We start from the raw sequence: 19,334 nt of genomic DNA, 5'->3' as shown, positions 1-19,334 counted from the left end.
CACTTCGAGAAACAGGCAAAATTGTGTCCTAAAAGCTTAGTTTCATATAATCTTGGTTCTTAAGAGTGAGAGGTGTTTTACTCAGAACTTTAGTTACAGCAACAATGTTTCTTCGCAAAGTTTCCTATGACAGATTACTTTCCTGGAGTTAGTTTAAAACTGTTTTCCTTTTACAACAGACCCAGGGTCCTCCTCAGAACCAAACCCCCTTTAGACACTGGGCAGGAATTAATATTTTTCTTGTCAGAAGTTATAACCCTCCTTCTTTTGGCTTTAAAGGGAGTCTTAACCCACTACCCAATCACTCTTGCCAAAACACATTCCCAATTCTCTCGTGTCTGTGTAAAATGGGCTTCAGTTTATGCTAACACTTATACTTTGAATTCCTAAATAGAATTCTTCCTCTGGACAGTAATGTTACTGTTAAGGCAAAAGATTTATCTTTCATCACTCCAGAAGAGAACCTGTCTGACCTTTCTTGTCAGACTCTAACACATAACTGGACAAGTCTATCAGAAAACCATCTGACTCCCTTCAGCCTGGTTCTAACAGACCAATCAGAGAGGAGGGAGCAGCCTGCCATTCAAGCTGTACATTCCTGACAATAGTTAACTACCTCCCTCCCAGCTCTCTGATTGTACTGCACTTAGGAAATCTGCTTTTAAATAGCAGTCCATCACATGTGCCTTTTTTCCTCCTTACTGCAGCTTAAAGGGGCCCTAAAAAGGTATCCTCACTTTATGAAATATGTGGTTCTAATGTATATCACACCAAATGACATATCAAAAGCTCCAGTTACAAAACTTCAAATTTATGTATTGTTTGGCCTTTATCCATTCATAATGGCCATGAGCAATATCGATGCCATTTTGAAATAGAGTGCATTCTTTTTTAATTTTCGTTTTAGAAGTTGCATGTTCTGCTGGACCAGAAAGATATAGGGAAATGGGATGAAAATATTAAAAATTGGGTGTTCGGACGGAAAAAAGCAAGAATCTCAAAAAAATTGGTATATATGCCCCAAGATGATTTAGGATGGGGACTCCCACATTTGCAAGCTTATTATGATGCATTTCAGTTGAAAGCATTGATGGAGCTAGAATGGAGGAAAGGGGATAAGTGGGTAAGATTTGAATCTGCAATCAATAAGGGAGCAGGTAGTTATGGAATTTATACTAGAGATCTGCAAAAGGAGATAAGACAAGCAAAAGGCCCAAGAAAAATAGCCTTGATTGCTTGGAAGAGGTGGAAAACGGCTATGATGCCACAGAACTCAAAATGGACTCCACTTAAGTATATCTGGGAGAAGGAGATGAACCCGAAATTTTGGGAAGATCTTAAGGCGGAAGGTATAACTAGAGTGAAGGACATGTACAATGGTCAAGGGGATTTGTTACCACTTCAGGAATTGAATCAAAAATTGGGGGAAAGATATTGGTTAAATCTAATGGGGTTACACCAGTTAATTAAACAAGACAAATATAAAGAAGCTATTAAAAGGGAAGACAATAATATAGAACACGCATTATATGTGGATGAAATAAAGAAAGGGCTGGCAGGGAAAATTTACCTTGAATTGGTGAGGGATAAGGAGTTTATGTTTAGAACTCTAAAAAATAAATGGAATAAAGAAAAACAAATAACTTCTGAGGAGGTTAATAAGTTAATGGTGAATTTGAAGGCAATTAAGCTAGAAAAGTATAGAGAACTTGAAAGGAAGATTATTATGAAGTGGTATAGAACTCCTGCCCAATTGGCATACATGCTTAAAGGGATGAAACCTAACTGCTGGCATTGCAATGCAAAAGAAGGGTGGTACTCCCACCTATGGTGGGAGTGTCCAAAGGTCATAGATTTCTGGGACAAGGTACGGGGAAAAATAACATTGGTATGTAAGGTCAACCTCAATATAGATGTAGATCTAATATTCATGGGTGTATTGGGAAACACTAGAATTGAGAAACAAAACCAGGATATTTTCAAAGCGATGATACTAGCTGCACATGCAGTGATTGCATACGGTTGGAAGGAGAAGTTAAAATGGACCTTAGAAAGATGGAATGATTACTTGTATGAATATATTCAATCGGATATGTTGGAATGTTTAAAAAAAGATAAGGCATGGGATGGAAAAATGGAGGAGATAAAAGAGAAATGGTCTGTATATTTTCAATGGGTATATAATGGAGAAGCCAATACAACTATATTTGGAAAATTGGAAAAAATGTGCTCATGGCTAAAAATTTAATTTGTAGTTATAGGATGGTCACCTTGCGGGGGGGAGGGTTACAAAAGGGGTAAAAGATGTATCATAGGAGAACTATGACTGTATTGAAATGTAATAATAAGTGATGCATCAATAAAAAAAAAGAAAAAAAAGTTGCATGTTCTGCTCAAATGGGAAAGATCACATGACTTCTAAAATATTGGGATCAAACCCTGATAAGCACTGCTGACACTCCCACAGTAAAAGTGTACACATTTGCTACCACTTTCTTGTTTAAAATTAGCACTTCCATCAGTGCACTTTTTCTGTGCAAGACTACAAAGTCTATTTTTAAATCATTCTTGTCGTATTCCACATCTTCAATAACCATCATCTCTTATTAGAGAACACTTGACTTTTCCAATGTCTAGCAAAATCTAACCATACAACTTACAATGTTAATGTATTTAGCATTATTTCATTATGTGAAACTTGTATTAGGTCAATAGAGTTCAACAGAAAAACTTCTGGACTCATAGAGTATGATTTCTCAAACATCCTTAATTACACTCTGACCCATTTTCCAGTAAATTTTTGTCCTACAACACCCTACCACATATTTAGAAAATTTGCATTATTTTGAGAGCAGAACCAACATTCAAAACTTATAGCATTACAAATTTTACAAAGCATCTGTAGTAACTAATCATTTTAAAACATCTTCCCCCTTGGTTGCATGCATGTTTATTGATAAAAATGCACCTTTACTATATATAAAATTCCATTTTTCTTCACTAGGGCCATAGCTTATGTCACTTCTTTTTATGTTGGTTACATTTTAAAAATTTATTTCCATATAATCTGCCTTTCTCGCCAGGACTCAAAGCAAATTACAGCGTGGCAGTCAATACAATCAACAGTTGGTTGTTCCTCATCAATCTTCTCCGTCCTTGGGGTATAACCTGGCTCTGGAGCCAGGTGACCTGAAGAGATCCAGGAGGCATCTGCAAAGGCGTTGGTGGAAAATTCACACTGAATCTAAACAGATCATGTTATTGAGCCCATTGGAAGATCTATGAAGTGGTGATAATAGTGGCAAAGAAATGTTACTTCTTTGCTACCAATTAATCAGCTAGTTCATGACCATCCCACTTGTTTAAGGCATCTTGGCACCTGCTGACTCCTAAACCTGAGACTTTATTGACTCAGGAACAATTATTTTGATACTTACTGAATTTTTTTTCTGATAAAATATTTTGAATATGCACTGATTTGGATTCTGGTTGTAACATAGGTCAGTCAAAAGAAATGTATAATATATTGGTCTCTTATTGGACAACTATGGACCATTGTGACCCAATTACCATGATCAATGTTTACAGGATCCTGGGATCTGTGAAGGCCACTACTTGTAGCCTGGATAATTGCCCATCCTGGCTGCTACAATCATGTAAGGACCATATCAACAAGCCATTGGTGTCCATCATAAATCAATAACTCAAAGTATCTTTTCTTGGCTACTCAAAGAGGCAGTTATCTGTCTACTTTAAAAACCACCTCTACAGAAAAATGATGTGGCCAGCTATTGCCACATCTACCCTGTCTGGGCAAAATGATGGAGAGAATGGTAGCTAACCACTTCCTCAAGTTTTCTTGGCTAACTCATCTCCTTTGGAACATTTTCAGTCTGGCGTTAGACTAGGCTATGGTGCAGAGACAGCTCTGGCAGCTTTGGTTGATGACCGCCTGAATCTAGCAAACGCCATGCTTCTTTGTTGATTCTACTGGACTTAACTACAGCCTTTGATACAGTGGACAATACCATCTTGTTGCAGCATTGGGAAACAGAGGTAGGTATATGGGGATGTGGTCTGGACGGCTTCACGTAACTCCTCACAGACCAAGCTTAAAGGGTTGCCACTGGAGACCTGTTGTTATCAGTGTGGAACCTGTCCTGTGAGGTTCCACAGGGCTCAGTACTATCCTCCATTCTATTCAACCTCTATGTAAAGCCCTTAGGACAAATCATTTGTAGTTTGGGGGCTGAATGCCATCAATATGCTGACAACACTCAGTTCTATATCTTCTTATCCAAATCTCCATGGCTAAGTGAACAAACTGAAATGAAATCCTGACAAGACAGAGGTAATACTGTTTGGGGAGGTAGAGATGTTGAAGGACATTGTGCTTCCCACCCTTGATGGGGTTCAGCTGACTCTCACTGACTTGCTTAAGGGCTTAGGGGTTATATTGGATACAGCATTACTGCTGGAGAAGAAAGTTAATGCAGCTGCAAAAACAAAGCTTTCTACCAACTCAGTTTAGCACAAAAAATCCCACCCACCCACCTTGACTTGGTCAATCTGGCCACCTGGATCTATGCCATAGGAACATTTAGACTAGACTACTGTAATACATTCTACCTAGGTCTCCTCTCAAAGACAACTCAGAGACTGCAGTTAGAACAGAATGCTGCTGCTCAATTATTACCAAAAACTAAGGGGACCACACATATTAACTCCACCCTGCAGTCACTCTATTGGCTACTCATCAGTTACTGGGTCCGATTCAAGGTTTTGGCTATCATGGCCTTCATGGCTTTAGACCTTCATATCTGGACATATGGACATATGAAGCTGCCTTATACTAAACCAGACCATCAAGATTAGTATTGTCTACTCAGATTGGCAGCAGCTGTCCACAGTCTCAGACTGAGGTCTTTCATATCACCCGCTACCTGATCCTTTAAACTGAGGATTCCCGGGATTGAAACTGGGACCTTCTGCAGACCAAGCAGATGTCTACTGCTGAACTACAGTCCCTCCCAATCTGCAGGATCACCTCTCTCCTCATGCTCCGTCATGACAACAGGTTGAGGATGTTTCTGCAGGTGCCATCCTGCAACTGGCAAGATAAACAACAGCCTATACATATATATTGTCTGTTATGGCCTCCTCTTATGGAATGGCTTGCCTGATGAGGTCAGGAAAGATCCCGCTGCTCTGTCATTTTGCAAGTGTGCAAAACTGAATTATTGAGGAGGGCATTTTTTACAAGAGTAATAGAACTTTATTATAACAAAAATGGTTCTGAAAGAACACTTTAATAAAGGGAAAGTATGGACTAAATTACTGTATATAGTCAGTAATATCTGTTGCTGTATGTATTATCCTATTGTATAATTTCTGCATTGTTTAATATACCATATTAATACATATGCTTTGTTTCAGCTTGCTGCTGACATGTTTTGCAACATGGAAACTCCTCAGTAGGAGCATATCTACACCAGCAGACAGTACCCAATAGCATAGCTTATAGTCCCTGTTTCAATCAAGGCATCTCTTTGAGCTATTTCTTATGTGGGAGCTTTCCTGACCTCCTCAGGCAGGCCATTCCATAAGTAGGAGGCTCCCACAGAGAAACCATATGTTTGGGCAGCTGTCGATTTTGCCCAGCTGCCAGGGTGGTTTTTGTAGAAGGCCCTGTTCAGATGAGTGAAGCTGCCATGGAGGAACTTAGGGAGAGAGACAGTTGCACAAAGATGAGGGATCATAGTAATTAAGGGTTTTGAATGTGATAATTATGACTTTGAATTGATCCCAGTAACTGATGAGCAGCCAATGGAGTGACTGCAGAATGGGAGTGATATGCATGCTCTGTCTAGCTCCTGATAACAACTGAGCTGCTGCATTCTGCACCAGCTGGAGTCTCCAAGTCACCTTTAAGCAGTGACCTAAGTATATTGATGAAGGCTTTCACGGCCGGAGAACGATGGTTGTTGTGGGTTTTCCGGGCTGTATTGCCGTGGTCTTGGCACTGTAGTTCCTGACATTTCGCCAGCAGCTGTGGCTGGCATCTTCAGAGGTGTAGCACCAAAAGACAGAGATCTCTCAGTGTCACAGTGTGGAAAAGATGTTGGCAGGTCATTTAAGTAGACTGCATTACAATAGTCTAGTCTTGATGTTACTGTGGCATGACTCCAAGTGGCCAGATTGGCCATGTCAAGGTAAGGGCCCTTTTTCCAGACTGAGTTGTGAGAGGGCCTTTTTTGCATTTACTTGCTTCTCTAGTAGCAGTGCTGGGTCCAGTATAACCCTTAGGCTCTTAAATGAGTCAGCCAGAGTCAACTGGACCCGTCAAAGGTCAGAAGCACAATGTCCTTTAGCTTTCTGAAGCTCCTTTGCTACCCATGTATATTTGCCCTCCCAAAGGAAGTGAATATATTTTCCCAACCTTTTGAGAATTTAAGTTGAAAACCCAACTCCTAATTGGGCATTTGTTTATTCATTGATGAGGGAAAGGCACCTAATTTTTTTTAACACCGACTTATTTATTTATTTATTATGAAGTACCTAATGACTAAGCAATGCACACAGATTCAAATAAGACTTGTCCACCAATTTACAGAGCAATCCTGAGGGCCACTATAGTGGAGGTAGCTGCCTGATGGCACATCCGAGGTGCCGCTGGTCCATTCCCTTTGGAAATTCCTCAGGGGGAAATGACAACATACACGCCTTTGCAAGGCACGGATGACATAGCCATTCCATTTCCATTTCCATTCCATTTAAGAATACCTTTATTGGCATAACAAGATGACATAGCAAGTGTGCTGGTATCCGTAGCAAGCCTGGCAAGCACCTGTCAACCAGCTAGCAGCACCCAGCTATGTCCCTCTGAGTGGCACACACAGATGCACCCAGTCATTGCCTGCCCATCTGGCCACTGCCCCTTGATTTTTTAAAAACATTTATTAAAATTGATTTTAACTTCTTATAAACAAAGATAAAATTAAAGATAAACAACAACAACATTAAAGGTAACAATAAAATCAGCTGTTGCAAGGCACAATATTGACATTCTTATATGTCTGTTGAGTCAATAACTTAGTTAGGTTATCTGCATGGATTCTTTCGATGTTACACGAGATTGAAAACTTCATTTTGTTGTCAAATGTTCAGAAGGATAAGATGTATCATGATGAACCAAATGATTGAATAAGTTGTTTGCGCATGTCATTTGTTGTTGTGCGAGGTCTGACTAAGAATGCATAGTCATGAGTGTTCATAGATTTGAAATTTTCATAACATCATGGTTTGGTACACTGGATTTTTTGGTTGTATGTCATTCTTGGCTATATGTTCAATGAAGGAGAGCCATTTTTCTGTTAAGTTTGTTGTTCTGGTGTATATTTCAGCTTCAAGAACCACAGCTCTCTTCGTCAGATGCACTCTGACGAAGAGAGCTGTAGTTCTCGAAAGCTTATGCCTCAATAAAGTTGATTAGTCTTAAAGGTGCAACAGGTCATTTTACTAATTTGCATCTACAGACTAACACGGCTAACTCCTCTGGATCTAGGTCAATGTGTTCGCACTCCCACCAGCATAGGATGTGGAGAAATGGGTATAGGTGCCCATTTCTCCACATTCCAACATAGAAGGAATTTTGCTGAAGATATTGTGGACACTTTCTTAGGTGTGCAGTACCAATGATGTATTATTTTGTAAGTTTGTAGCTTAGTGTTAACCACTGGTGAATTGAGAAGATTTGAGGCCCATATAGATGTCCATTAATCATTTGAGTTCAGATTTGTGCACTCCTGCTGCCATTTAACTTGGCATGTTGGAACTTTATTGTTACAAGTAAGGAGGATTGCATTGTAAATTTTTTAAATTAAGCCTTTACGAACTGGCATTGGATTATCTAAAATTTGCTCGAATTCTGATTTTGGTTTGGCCAGTATGTCAGCTGTTTTAATCTGTGTGGGCATGTGTTTGAGCTGTAGGTAAGAGTACCATGGGATCTTTTTTTATATTTTCCTTTCTAGTTCTGATTTTTCAATAATCCCTTTATCAGTAACAATATCTATCAAATGCCGGACATTCAGATGATTCCAGAGTTCTCTAGAGGCTGGATGGATACTGACTGGGTGGAAACCAAATTTGAGCTGTGAATGTGGAAAATCGAGATATTTCCAGCATTAATTTGCTTCTATGAATATCTCACGCTTTAAGTATGGATGCCAGGATGGTATTTTGGTTGATCGTCAGGGTATGTAAATTCACTTTACTCCAGATCTGCTCTTTTATGGATAGAGGGTGATGGAATGGTTGTAGTGTTTTGATCCAATCCAGACAATCACCCATCTGCAGCATCAGCAACCACTGCCCCTTGATGACACTCCTCCCCACAGAGAGCCAGCAGACATGGAGATCTCCCTGTTGAATAACCGCCTATAGAGACACCAGACACAAGCATGTGCAATGATGGCAAACAGCACAGCTGCCAGTGCGAGGTTATCCCTTCAGTTTGTGTCCCTGGAAATGGGAGACCTGTACATGGGAGACCTTGCTCTCCCCCTTGAGTGTTAATGCTACTAACTAAGTGCTTCCTCAGGGGTGCTAAGTTTCCTCAAATTAAGTTCTAGATCAAACTGTGACATCAAGAAATATTTTTACATAGTTAAAACTGTTTCTTCAATATTTTAGCTAGTACAATATTACTAAATAAAGTTTAAAATGTTTTAATGCAAATCCTCTCTGTACTAGGGTTGCCAGTCCCCTGGGTGGGGGCGAGGATACCCCACCCTCCGGTTGCCTGCTGCTACTCCAAGCAGCAGCAAGAGAAAAACAAAAGGAAAATACAGGTGTGTTTTATTTGTCTTTACATTACTTCTAATGAAAACCCAGAAATGATGGAGTTGGCTCTATAGGAATTGCCAGAAATTCTATGGTTTTATCATAGAGTTTACCATAGAGGGTTTTCACCAGCAGTGAAAGAGCATGGGTAACAGACCAAAGGAGCTGGAGACAAAAAATACAAGCCCATCATTTGGAGATGAGGGACAAACCACAGGAGAAAGCCATGGAGGGAAGAATTCCCCCTACCAGGGCTTGACAGTGTCCAGGTACCAGAGCACCTAAAATTTCATTGTGGCGCCTAAGATAGTCAGCAGTGATTTTATCGTAACATCATTCAGCAATTTTCAGTGGAAATACAAAGGGTTTGGTCCAACCAGATTTCCACTGGTGAAAAAGAGAGGAAAGCATTTCTTTTGACCACCAAAAAGGGCTATGTTTGGGATCACAGGACTACCATGGCCAAAAAAAAGACATATGAAACAAGGCGAGATGGCTGAGACTGAGCAAAAAAACTGTCTGGATCCAAAGATTGCTTATCATTTTGCATCAGGATGTAACCTTAACGTTACACCATTCAATGGTGATGGATGAATTGATTTCTTAACAAGCTGCTTTCTATACTGGCTACAATATTCAATTAAATGGAGCTTTGAAAAGCAATAACAAAATTATGAGGAACTGGGTAGTGGGTCTGGATTAAAGGCTGGCTTTTTATGTGCTAATGATAACCACGTTTCCCCCATATTCCTATATTTATGTGTGTTATGTGCTGTCACCTCCGACCTATGGCGACCCTAGGAATGAAAAACCTCCAGAACATCCTATCATTAACGGACTTGCTCAGATCTTGCAAACTGGAGGATGTGGCTTCTTTTATTGAGTCAAGCCATCCCATTTTAGGTCTTCTTCTTTTCCTACTTCCTTCTGCCTTTCCTAGCATTATTGACTTTTCCAGAGACTATTGCCTTCTCATGATGTGACCAAAGTACAATAGCCTCAGTTACGTCATATTAGTTTCTAGGGAGAAATCAGCGTGGATTTTATCTAGAACCCATTTATTTGTCTTTTTGGCCATCCATAGTATCTGCAAAACTTTCCTCCAGCACCATGTTTCAAATGAATCAATTGGCATTATGTGTTACTTATACTTTTCTTTCAAAGGAGCTTAAGACTCAGTAGTGAGAAAGTTGGCAGATGAATATTAAGGTATTTGGAGTCTTCTTAGGTATTTCAGATCAACTGAGCTGAGCACACCTTTTTTTGTCTGCAAAGTATCCTTTCTCACCTATGTTTGCGCAGAACAGGAACAAATGAATCTACATTCTTTGAGACACTCCAACCTCATGAAAACAAAACCAAAAACAATATTTGCATTCCTCCCACCCCCATGACAGCTTTTCTTGGGGTCCACTTCGTGGACAAACATGGCTTGGATTCCATCACTAAAGCTTCTGTTCAGTCTGGCATAGATTCAAATAGGTGGAGCAGAATCAACAGCCTCTCATATATACTTAAGATCTGTCCATGATGTTCCAGACTGAGTCCTTTGACTGTTGCTCGCTGAGGTTTGGTACGCAACAGACAATAATCTCTACCATGAAGCTGATGACTGTCCTTCTTCTAGTCACTCTGGCAATGTGCTGCTATTCAGGTGAGTTACTTGCATATCAATTTTACTCTCTGAACAAAATATACTTCTCCATATGAAAGGAACTCACAGCTGGATGATATAACACTAGGCCCTCTTTACTTTGGATTGGATCCAAAGACTTTCCACTAAGTGAGAAGTCTTCCTCCATTAGAGGAAGATTTCTCATTTAGAAGAAAGAGATCATTGGATCCAATTAATACTAATAGTTTCCTTCAGCACTGTCCTGAATAGGATTCATTCTTTCATTAGTCCTCAAGTTTCATTCTGATAATCTTCCATCAAATTTTTGCAGATCTTTGAGAAGCAGAACACAAGGAGTAAAGAAAGAATGCACTTCCCCACTTCCCCAGTATAGATAAAAACCACTAACACCAGGAGGAAAAAAATGAAAACTTCATAGGTGTGATCTTCCAGCATTCCAGGAAAAGTACATCACCATGTGTTGCATCTCTTTAAAATTAATTTGTACTCTTCCGCAACATAGAAACACATTTTTAAAATACAAATTCCTTCAAAATATGTGCCAAAATGCTAAAAACCTAACATCATGTTTTCTAGCACACAAAGTGGTCATTTTGAAGGGGTCTGCTTTATAAAAACTTAATAATATTTACTACGGCCTTGTTCTATATTTCTCCATTGATTCAAAGGAACATCTTTCTGTCAATCATCCATTCAATTCAATTTGCAAAATAATGAAATAAAGATTTAGAATAACAAGGCCTCCTTTTTTAAAGCTGTTGTGTTGTATATTTCACTCTTGGAAGTTTGTAATTCCATATGAGCCTTTATTAATTTTTTGCCTGATACTCAATATACATTTTACAATAGTAATTCCAGACTTATTTTTCCCTCTTACTTCTGATGCTCCATTGCATCTTCCACTAAATTCTCTTGAGAGTTACAGATTGCTGTGCTGCAACAGGAAGGGAGAATCAGCGGGATCCCTCTCTTATCTGAGCCCTGACACAAGGGGGGGCAATGTCCGCCAATTCTTTCTTCCTACTGCAGCGTCCTTGCATCCCACCCCGTAGGAGAATGCTCTGACCCCCAGGAGAGGCTTCCTATGAAATGCTAGGGGATTTCAGCAAGAAGGGGAAGAGAGAAAAATTATGGGTTCTTCAAGCTATGCTTGTGGTCGTCTGGATCCAGCAGGTGCAAATGATGTTCGCTTTCTTTTTTACATACTGAGTGGCATTTCCCCCCATAATTCCATATTTATTGTAGTTAATTTTGTAACCTGAAGAAGCATCCAAAATCTCATATAACTTTTCAGCTTTTGAACTGGACCAACAATAATACTATGCTATCATTGGCACACAGACAGAATTATACTGGGGCACTCACCAGGGACTATTATATGGAAAATGGGCTGCAGCACCCTATTGATTTCAACTGAAAAGTGTTAAGCACATCTTTAATATTTCCATTACAATCTAGAATTTGGCATAATGGAGATTTAAAAAGGGAGGAGAGGGGAAGAATGTATGTTCATTCCAATTCTATATACATAAATTTAGTTTCAGGAAGGAAGAGTGATTAAGAGGTTTTGCTAGGCTTCACAGAAAATTGGGTTTTGAGGAAGGATCTGAAGGAAGTGAGAGTACGTTGAGAAGGGGGTGAGGTAGGCCTTAAGGTCACCAAAGAAGAGGTACTGAGGATTCCTAGAGTTGGTGTGAATGAGGTTGACATAGCAGTGTTTCTTAGCTGGAGGAGAGGATGTATTTATAACGGAAAAATCAGCCAACAGAAGTGTTCAGCCGGACAAGAGCTCAGACGGAGGGAATCAATTGAACTGAAGGCATGACTGCTTTCTTTGGATACAGGAGGAAGTGAGTCAAGAAGTAATGACAAGGATGAGTTGAAGGCAAAAATTGCAGAGTCTCAAGGCCTAACTAGATGGCATGCTGGAAGCTCCAATTCAGGAGTTTAAAAAAATATCCTACAAGGTGTGCAGGGGCCCAGTTCACACTGGGACTACAGTGGGTAAAGGGTTTTAAGCCTTTTCCCTGTGCTGATTTCCTGTTCTAAGATGGTTGTGGGGTGTATTTTTGCCCCATTGGGAAAACTTACTAAAATGTAGTTTTTTTCACAGTGGAGCAAATAGTGTCTCTGCGGCCTTTGTCACTGGTGGGAGGCTTATACCTTACCTTCCTTTGAACGCACCATGGTGGCAATCCCAATCTACAATGGGTACTCACATGCCAAGTTTAAAAAACATGGGGTGGGGGCTCCTAACTTGGTGCTTCCCAGCTTGAGAAACTCATTTAGTCAATGGACTGCAGGTCCTTGAAGGAACAAGACAAGGTATGAGGGAAATATGTACTGTATACAATGCTGAATAATATAAAGTGATGTGCAGGCTGAAAGCATTCTGCAACAGAATGGTCAGAGACAGAGCAGTTCTTAAGGAAAAGAAGATTGATGGGTTTTCCACACTGGTTTTTCCCATTAGGTCTGGCCTCATACTTCTTCAATTTATCCCTTGATTTCCACATTTGTTTTTGGTTTTCCCCTGTTTTTTTCTGGTTCTTTTGAAACCACTTTTACCCCAGTCTTTTTCTGGAAGCTGATTTTGAGTCGATGTTTGTCTACTGCATAATGTTTGTTTCAGTTTTGTCTGTTGTACCTACTTCCACCCACTTCCAACCCAATTTTTGGATATTTATCATCATCGAACCATTCCCCCCCCCCCCCCACTTCCTTTCCCTCTCCTATCTTGGTTTTCTATCTTTTTCAAAATTGTCATTTTCATAGCGTGATATCAACCGACGGTTGTCACAATACATGCAGCAGATTCTCTAAATTCCTAGTTTTAATTTTTTTTAAAAAGTCTTTTAGCCTGTTCCACTGCAAGGCTGTCTTTTTCTTTATATCTCTGCAAGTGAAGGGGATGGAGACTTACTTTTTAAAAAATTAAAGCTGGGTATTCAGAGAATCTGCTGCATGTATTGTTACAATGGTAGGGTGTGAGAAAACTATAAAAATTATCATTTAAAAAAACTGCAAAGCTAGAGTGTGTGTGTGTGGGGGGTCAATTCTGGTGCCAGAAAAAGCAACATGGGTTGAAAAGCACATAGGTACTGCTGTTCCAAGTTCTGTCCCAATTATCTTGATATAATGTTATTAAACATACACAAAAAGTTTTTTAAAAGTTGTATATGTGCGCTGTGACATCACAGATGATGCCAATGTTATAAGCATACTCAAAAAGTTAAAATGGGGGGTGCTGTGATATCGCCGATGATGACGACAGCACACTCCTTTAATTATTTAATGCGTGTGCAGAACAATAATATGTGGACTCCACAATTCTAAAAATCCAAAAAGAGGGCAGATGTGTACAAGAACCATACCTAAACTGATTTCAATGCCTCAGGATTGACTGCTAAGAAAATCAGGAATTAGTTGAGCATGTGGGAAAGCCCTGAGAGAACATCTCAGTCAATGAAGGGGTTGGCTCCAAAGCAGAGACTAAAGGAGAAACTTAGGGAAAGAAGAAGGGAGTAAGTTTGATCAAATGGAATATAAGAGCCAAGAGCTATTCAGATCCTATTAACTACATTTCAGATTTTCTCCCTTAAAATCTCTGCTTTAGAAAAAGAAATTTTCTAACAGTTATGTATTGTCCTGTTGCTGACATCTTATTTCAACATTTGTTTTCCAGCAGCTGGTGCTGAACCTTGCCCAATTCTCATCGATATTCTCACCCAGTTCCTTTTTGCCCCTGAGCAACAATACATGGAGACCATTGCTCCTTTTGCACCCTCACGTGAGATGAAGCAAGCTGTTTCTGACCTGAAGCAATGTGCTCTTAAACTTCCAATCGATGTTCTTCTAGCAAAAGGCCGAGTTCTGGTAATTTTTTTTACATTACTCCCCCTCCTTTAGATCATAGTTTGGGGTCAATTAGAGGCAAATTCTTGCATGCATCTCCATTACTTAGTGACTGCAGGCATGAAGGACAAGTTTGCCAGTCCCCCACGGCAACCAGAGGGAGGGTGGGGGCAGCGGGCACTTACCCCCAGATCCTCTCTTTGCAGAAAGCCAAACTGCCAGAAGTTTCACCTGGCAAACCTAGTGAGGCAGCCACAAATGGAACAACATTCATATCAAGCACATTGGGTTGAATCTGACCAAGTTTTCTGTAGTGAAAAAATGAAAAGTCCCATCCCCTTTGACCAATAGGTCGCTGGGTGGGTGCGTGGGGTGATACAGGTAGAAGTGTCTCACATACCAGGACTGAAGCAGTACTCCCATTCCCAGAGATTAGAACAGTCTAAACATGACTCAAGTCTTACTGAACTACATATCTTTGTTCTCTGACATATTCTCAACCAGATTTTCCGTATCACTTTATATTACTGAAAAAAATATAAGAATAAACTGTAATGAATACAACTCATACTTACGTATCATCTGTTGCAGACAAACGTCCTGGCCAAGTGTTCAGAGATGTCGTAATTCCACCAACTAACAGAAGAATTCATCACAATCATAGCTATTGATTGGTTGTGATACACTTTCATTAATCTTTATCCTGCACAAAAACATCATGTTCTTTGCTGCTTAAATGATTCTGCTTTTCAAGGTTTGGAATCTGTAGAGGCTTCTTTTAATTCACTTTCTGTCCTCTTACTAAATAAAAAGCAAACTACTAGTTTTTCATGGCTTACTTTTTCACCAGTGGACATATAAAAAGCCACTGAAAATAGCTAGCCTCTCTTTTGTTTTTTATGGCTACATCTACATTTACAGTCTATTTGGTTCAATACAGTTTGGTTTTCCACTTATTCCTGTACATTCCCTGGGTAATCCAGAGGGGAAAGTGTTGCTTCCACCATCACCTGGCCAAAAGACAAAACACAGGAGGGGGGTAAGGCATGTGGTTTCACTCATCCATGAAGGCAAGGCCAAATGAGACAAGATGAAAGAGATTTGTGATGAAGAAGACCCCATCTCTATGAGAAATTAAAAATGAGGATCAACTTTGACATCTCTTTAATTGCATGTGAAAACATTTAAAGTTGCCTAGCCACATCATTTCTTTGACACACCCTTCCTTCAGGCTGCTCTTAGCCCTCAAACAGGAAAAGAGAAGCAACCTCCTGTTCTGTGTTAAGAAAGTGAAAGTGGAGTCTATTTTAAATTAAAAAAATGGAGCATCCAGGTCTGAGGAGTTAAACCCTGCCCTAGCCTGTGTCTTATTCCAGAACGTTCAGTATTTTTCCCAGATCAGTTGACTTCCAGTATTGGGGGCAGGCTGGGAGAAAAATGCTGAAAGCATCTGAGAGCCAAGCTACAAGTGACGCCTTACACAGGTTGGACACTTGTCAGCTTCCCTCAAGTTTTGGTGGGAAATGTAGGCGTCCTGGTTTTACAGCTTGGCTCTCCATTACAGCTGCAAGACCAGGATGCCTACATTTCCCATCAAAACTTGAGGGAAGCTGACAAGTGTCCAACCTGTGTCAGGTATCACTTGTAGCTTGGCTCTGAGTGCTGTGGCATAAGGACTGGGGAGTGGGACTGATAATGTTGTTTTCCTGTATGTTCCATTTTAGTTTTTAAAAAGACCACTTCCCTCATTCCTTAAGCATTCTGAGAAAGGAGGAAAAATTCATATGCTAATATGCCCTCTGCAAGGGAGAAGATCCTGTTTTCCTCTTTGCCTACAATTTGACAATTGGTGTAAGGGGTGCATTCCCTGAGCATTTCATCCCAACTGGGTTGAGGTACACTGGGAAATATGTTCCCAGTGAAACCAGTGGAAATTAACTTTGGGTTGAGAAACTAACATTTCTGAAACTAACAATTAAGCTTACTTTCATTGTAAGGAGGGCAGCCTTCTTATCTGGGAACCAGACATCAAATCTCAGGAACTCATATTTGTGTGGAACTCTGTCACTCTTTAAAACATGGCCATCTTATATACTAATGGCCCTGATCTTTGAATACGTAGTAGAGACTGAAGCATGAACAAACAAGGCATATCTTCCTACACACCTAAAAAATGCCGCAAGCTTGCAGAAAAAACTGAAATCTAAAAAAAAATACATTGAGGTGTTAAAAAAAATTCAACATGATAAAAGGAGTGCCTGTAGCTTTAACCAGATGCCCTTAGTGGCTGTCACTTGTTACCGAGAATGAGGCTCCTTGTGAGTAAATGGGGGGAATTAGAGGCAAGGAGGAAGGCTATGCAAGAGGAGTAACTGCGGGATAACTCCACCAGTATTTATGGGGTCCCGTCTCCAAGGAAGCAAATGAGGCTGTCAGTCTTGAATGAAAGATGCCTAGGAAAAGCAGTGGTGAAAGTGGAATAGATTTAAGGGGTTTCAACAAATCCCTCAAGCCCATCACTACAGATGGGCTTGAGGGATCTACCTGCCAGGGACTGACATCTATTTTATCATCACATCACCACTGTGATGGGTAGGTTATGCTGAAAGTTACTGGCCCAAAGTTACCCAGAAAGCACTATGGCAGAGTAGGGATTTGAACCTGGAAATCCCACATTCTAGGGGGATTCCCTAGGATTGCCAGTCCCCCGCTAGGGCAGGGGGATCCCCCACTCCCACCCTCCACCTCCCGCCCCACTTTCCTGACTGGCGAAGGAGGCATTGGCCTCCTGGGGGCACATTCCTGGGTGTTGTGGCATGCTCCTGCCCAGAACAGCCCAGATCAGGCCACTGCAGAGCGTAGGAGCACTCCCACACTCCACAGCAGCCCGTTCCAGGTTGATTCAGGCCCAATCCAGGCTGATCTGGGCCTGATCCGGGCTGATTTGGGTACAGCCTGGATCAAGCCCGAATCAACCTAGATCAGCCCAGATTGGGCTGCTGTGAAATGCAGGAGCACTCCCACACACCACAGTGGCATGATCCGGGCCAATTCAGGCCTGATCCGGGCCAATTTGGGCCCGATTTGACCCCCTGTGTAGCATGGGAGCACTCCTGGGGTGGCTGCGGCCCATTCAATGATGTCACTTCCTGGAAGTGATGTCATCATGCGGGCCAGGGAGCACACACACACCCGGCACACATAAGAAAAAACACATAAGGTAGGTGCCAGGTCCCCTGCCTCCTGCTCGGAGGACAAGGGCCCTGGCAACCCTATCCTAGTCTGAAACTCTAACCACTATAACACACTGGCTTTTATGGGGGAGCAGCTGCTGTTGAACAATAGCAAATAGCTGGGCCTGGATAAGTCATGCAAGTTTGGTGGTATCAAGTCAACCAGTGGTTGCTGGCAGGCCTGGTCCCAAAGAGTCATTCCGTGGCAGAGTGTGCTGGAAGGGAAAGGAGCGAGTGAAGGATGGGCTCTTCTCAAACATGAGCTTTTGCAAGCTCATGCCCTCACTATTCCAGCAAGACAGAAACATGATAAGGGCTCCAAGAAACCGATGTGGCTGAACAGAGAGCTGCAGAATAAGCTAAAGGTGTAAAAGGGAATGTTCAGGAAATGGAGAGGACAGACCTCTAAAGAGGAGTATATGAGGGTTACTAGGTACTGCAGATCAGCCATCAGAGAAGCCAAAGCTCAGTATCAGCTGAGTCTGGCCAGGGGGGCTCGCTACAATAAGAAAAACGTCTACAGATATGTGAGAAGCAAACACAAGGTAAAAGAAGCAATTGGACCCAATATATACCATTCTCTCACTGTTAACAGACATTCTCTAAGGTGTGCAGCAGGATAGTCCCTCGTGAAGCGGGGGCTGACATGACCCACCGTCCTGCCTTTGCGGAAAGTAGGGGATGGGCAACACAGGAGACATTGCTTGGACAGGTCAGGGTGGTTCCTGAGAGGGGGAGACAGAAACGGGACAGCAGCAGCAGCAGCAGCTGACATCGGCCACCTTCCTACATTTGTGGGAAGGACATGAGTCGAGGGACCCATTCCCCCCTACTCAGAGGGATCAGCATTTGAGATGGATAGGGGCACCATGTGGCTCAACTATATGTGCAACAGTTCCTGAGCTGTTGCACAAGTGCTCAAAGGAGGCTGCCTCCAGCATCACCCACTTTCCTGCCTTCGCAGAAAGGAGGTGTCACATGATGATCTGGCTGAGCCAGGAAGGCCTATCAAGGTCTCAGAAACCTGTTAGCAGTGGGACTGGACCTGGCTAAACCTGACCCAAATGTGCCAGCCCTCATTCAAGATACCCACAGGACTCGACGGGCAAGGGTGCGTGGTGACGGCATGGAGAACCAAGGGGCGAAATGTTTAAGTAGCCTGCGAAAGCCCATGCACTCCATGCTGGATAGAGGCAAGCCATATAAGGCAATTGTCTCTGCCAAGACGCAAAGGCCCACCTCCTGAGCCATCAGCCTCGAGGTGCTAAGCAGCACTGTCCCAGACCCCGAGGGGACAACCTCCGTGAGTGCGGCCTGCCGGAGTGCTCTGCTCCCACCAGCGTCACCCTCAGGGCAAAGTGACCCTCCCACTGACCCCCGCTCAGAAGAGCTGGTTGCCGCCTTTCTCCCCCCAATGGATGTTTCACTGGGTGAGGAGGGAGACAGGCTCAGGTGGTGCTTCTTCAGGTGCCGAGTCAGGGCCATCAAAGAGAGGTGCTTCGGGTTTTTGCCCCTGTGCACCAGGACATCACAGGCACAGCACCGCACCACATGGAGGTCATTAGGAAGGACTCGAAAGTGCCTCCGTACGGAGGCGTTGAAACGTGGACCACTAACTGTCCCAGGGGAAGGAGGATGAAGGGTTACAGGCTGTGCTGCGGAGCTGGCCACGGACGACGGTGTGAGAGGTGGACTGCAGGCAGGGACACCACTGAGAGTTTGGGATGGGGACGGGAGGGATCTTTCATATCACACAAACCATTCCT

The 19,334-nt window shown here is 42.0% G+C and overlaps 1 protein-coding gene across 2 annotated transcripts; it reads left to right on the top strand.

The window, feature by feature from the left end:
- Positions 1-10,375: 10,375 nt before the first annotated feature.
- LOC129325114 (secretoglobin family 1D member 2-like) lies at positions 10,376-15,161 on the top strand. 2 transcript variants are annotated; one of them, XM_054972659.1, is made up of 3 exons: positions 10,376-10,498; positions 14,169-14,356; positions 14,927-15,161. In XM_054972659.1, the coding sequence occupies exons 1-3, from the start codon at positions 10,444-10,446 to the stop codon at positions 14,960-14,962; spliced, it is 279 nt and encodes a 92-aa protein (XP_054828634.1). In that variant the 5' UTR covers positions 10,376-10,443; the 3' UTR covers positions 14,963-15,161. The 2 variants fall into 2 exon arrangements, with proteins under 2 accessions (XP_054828634.1, XP_054828633.1); XM_054972658.1 differs by having other exon boundaries at positions 14,166-14,356.
- The last annotated feature ends 4,173 nt before the right edge of the window (positions 15,162-19,334 follow it).

The sequence above is a fragment of the Eublepharis macularius genome, chromosome 2 (genome assembly GCF_028583425.1).
Source record: "Eublepharis macularius isolate TG4126 chromosome 2, MPM_Emac_v1.0, whole genome shotgun sequence".
NCBI classification, from domain to species: Eukaryota; Metazoa; Chordata; class Lepidosauria; order Squamata; family Eublepharidae; genus Eublepharis; species Eublepharis macularius.
Note: the sequence above shows the minus strand (reverse complement) of the source record. Positions and strands in the feature narration are given on the sequence as shown.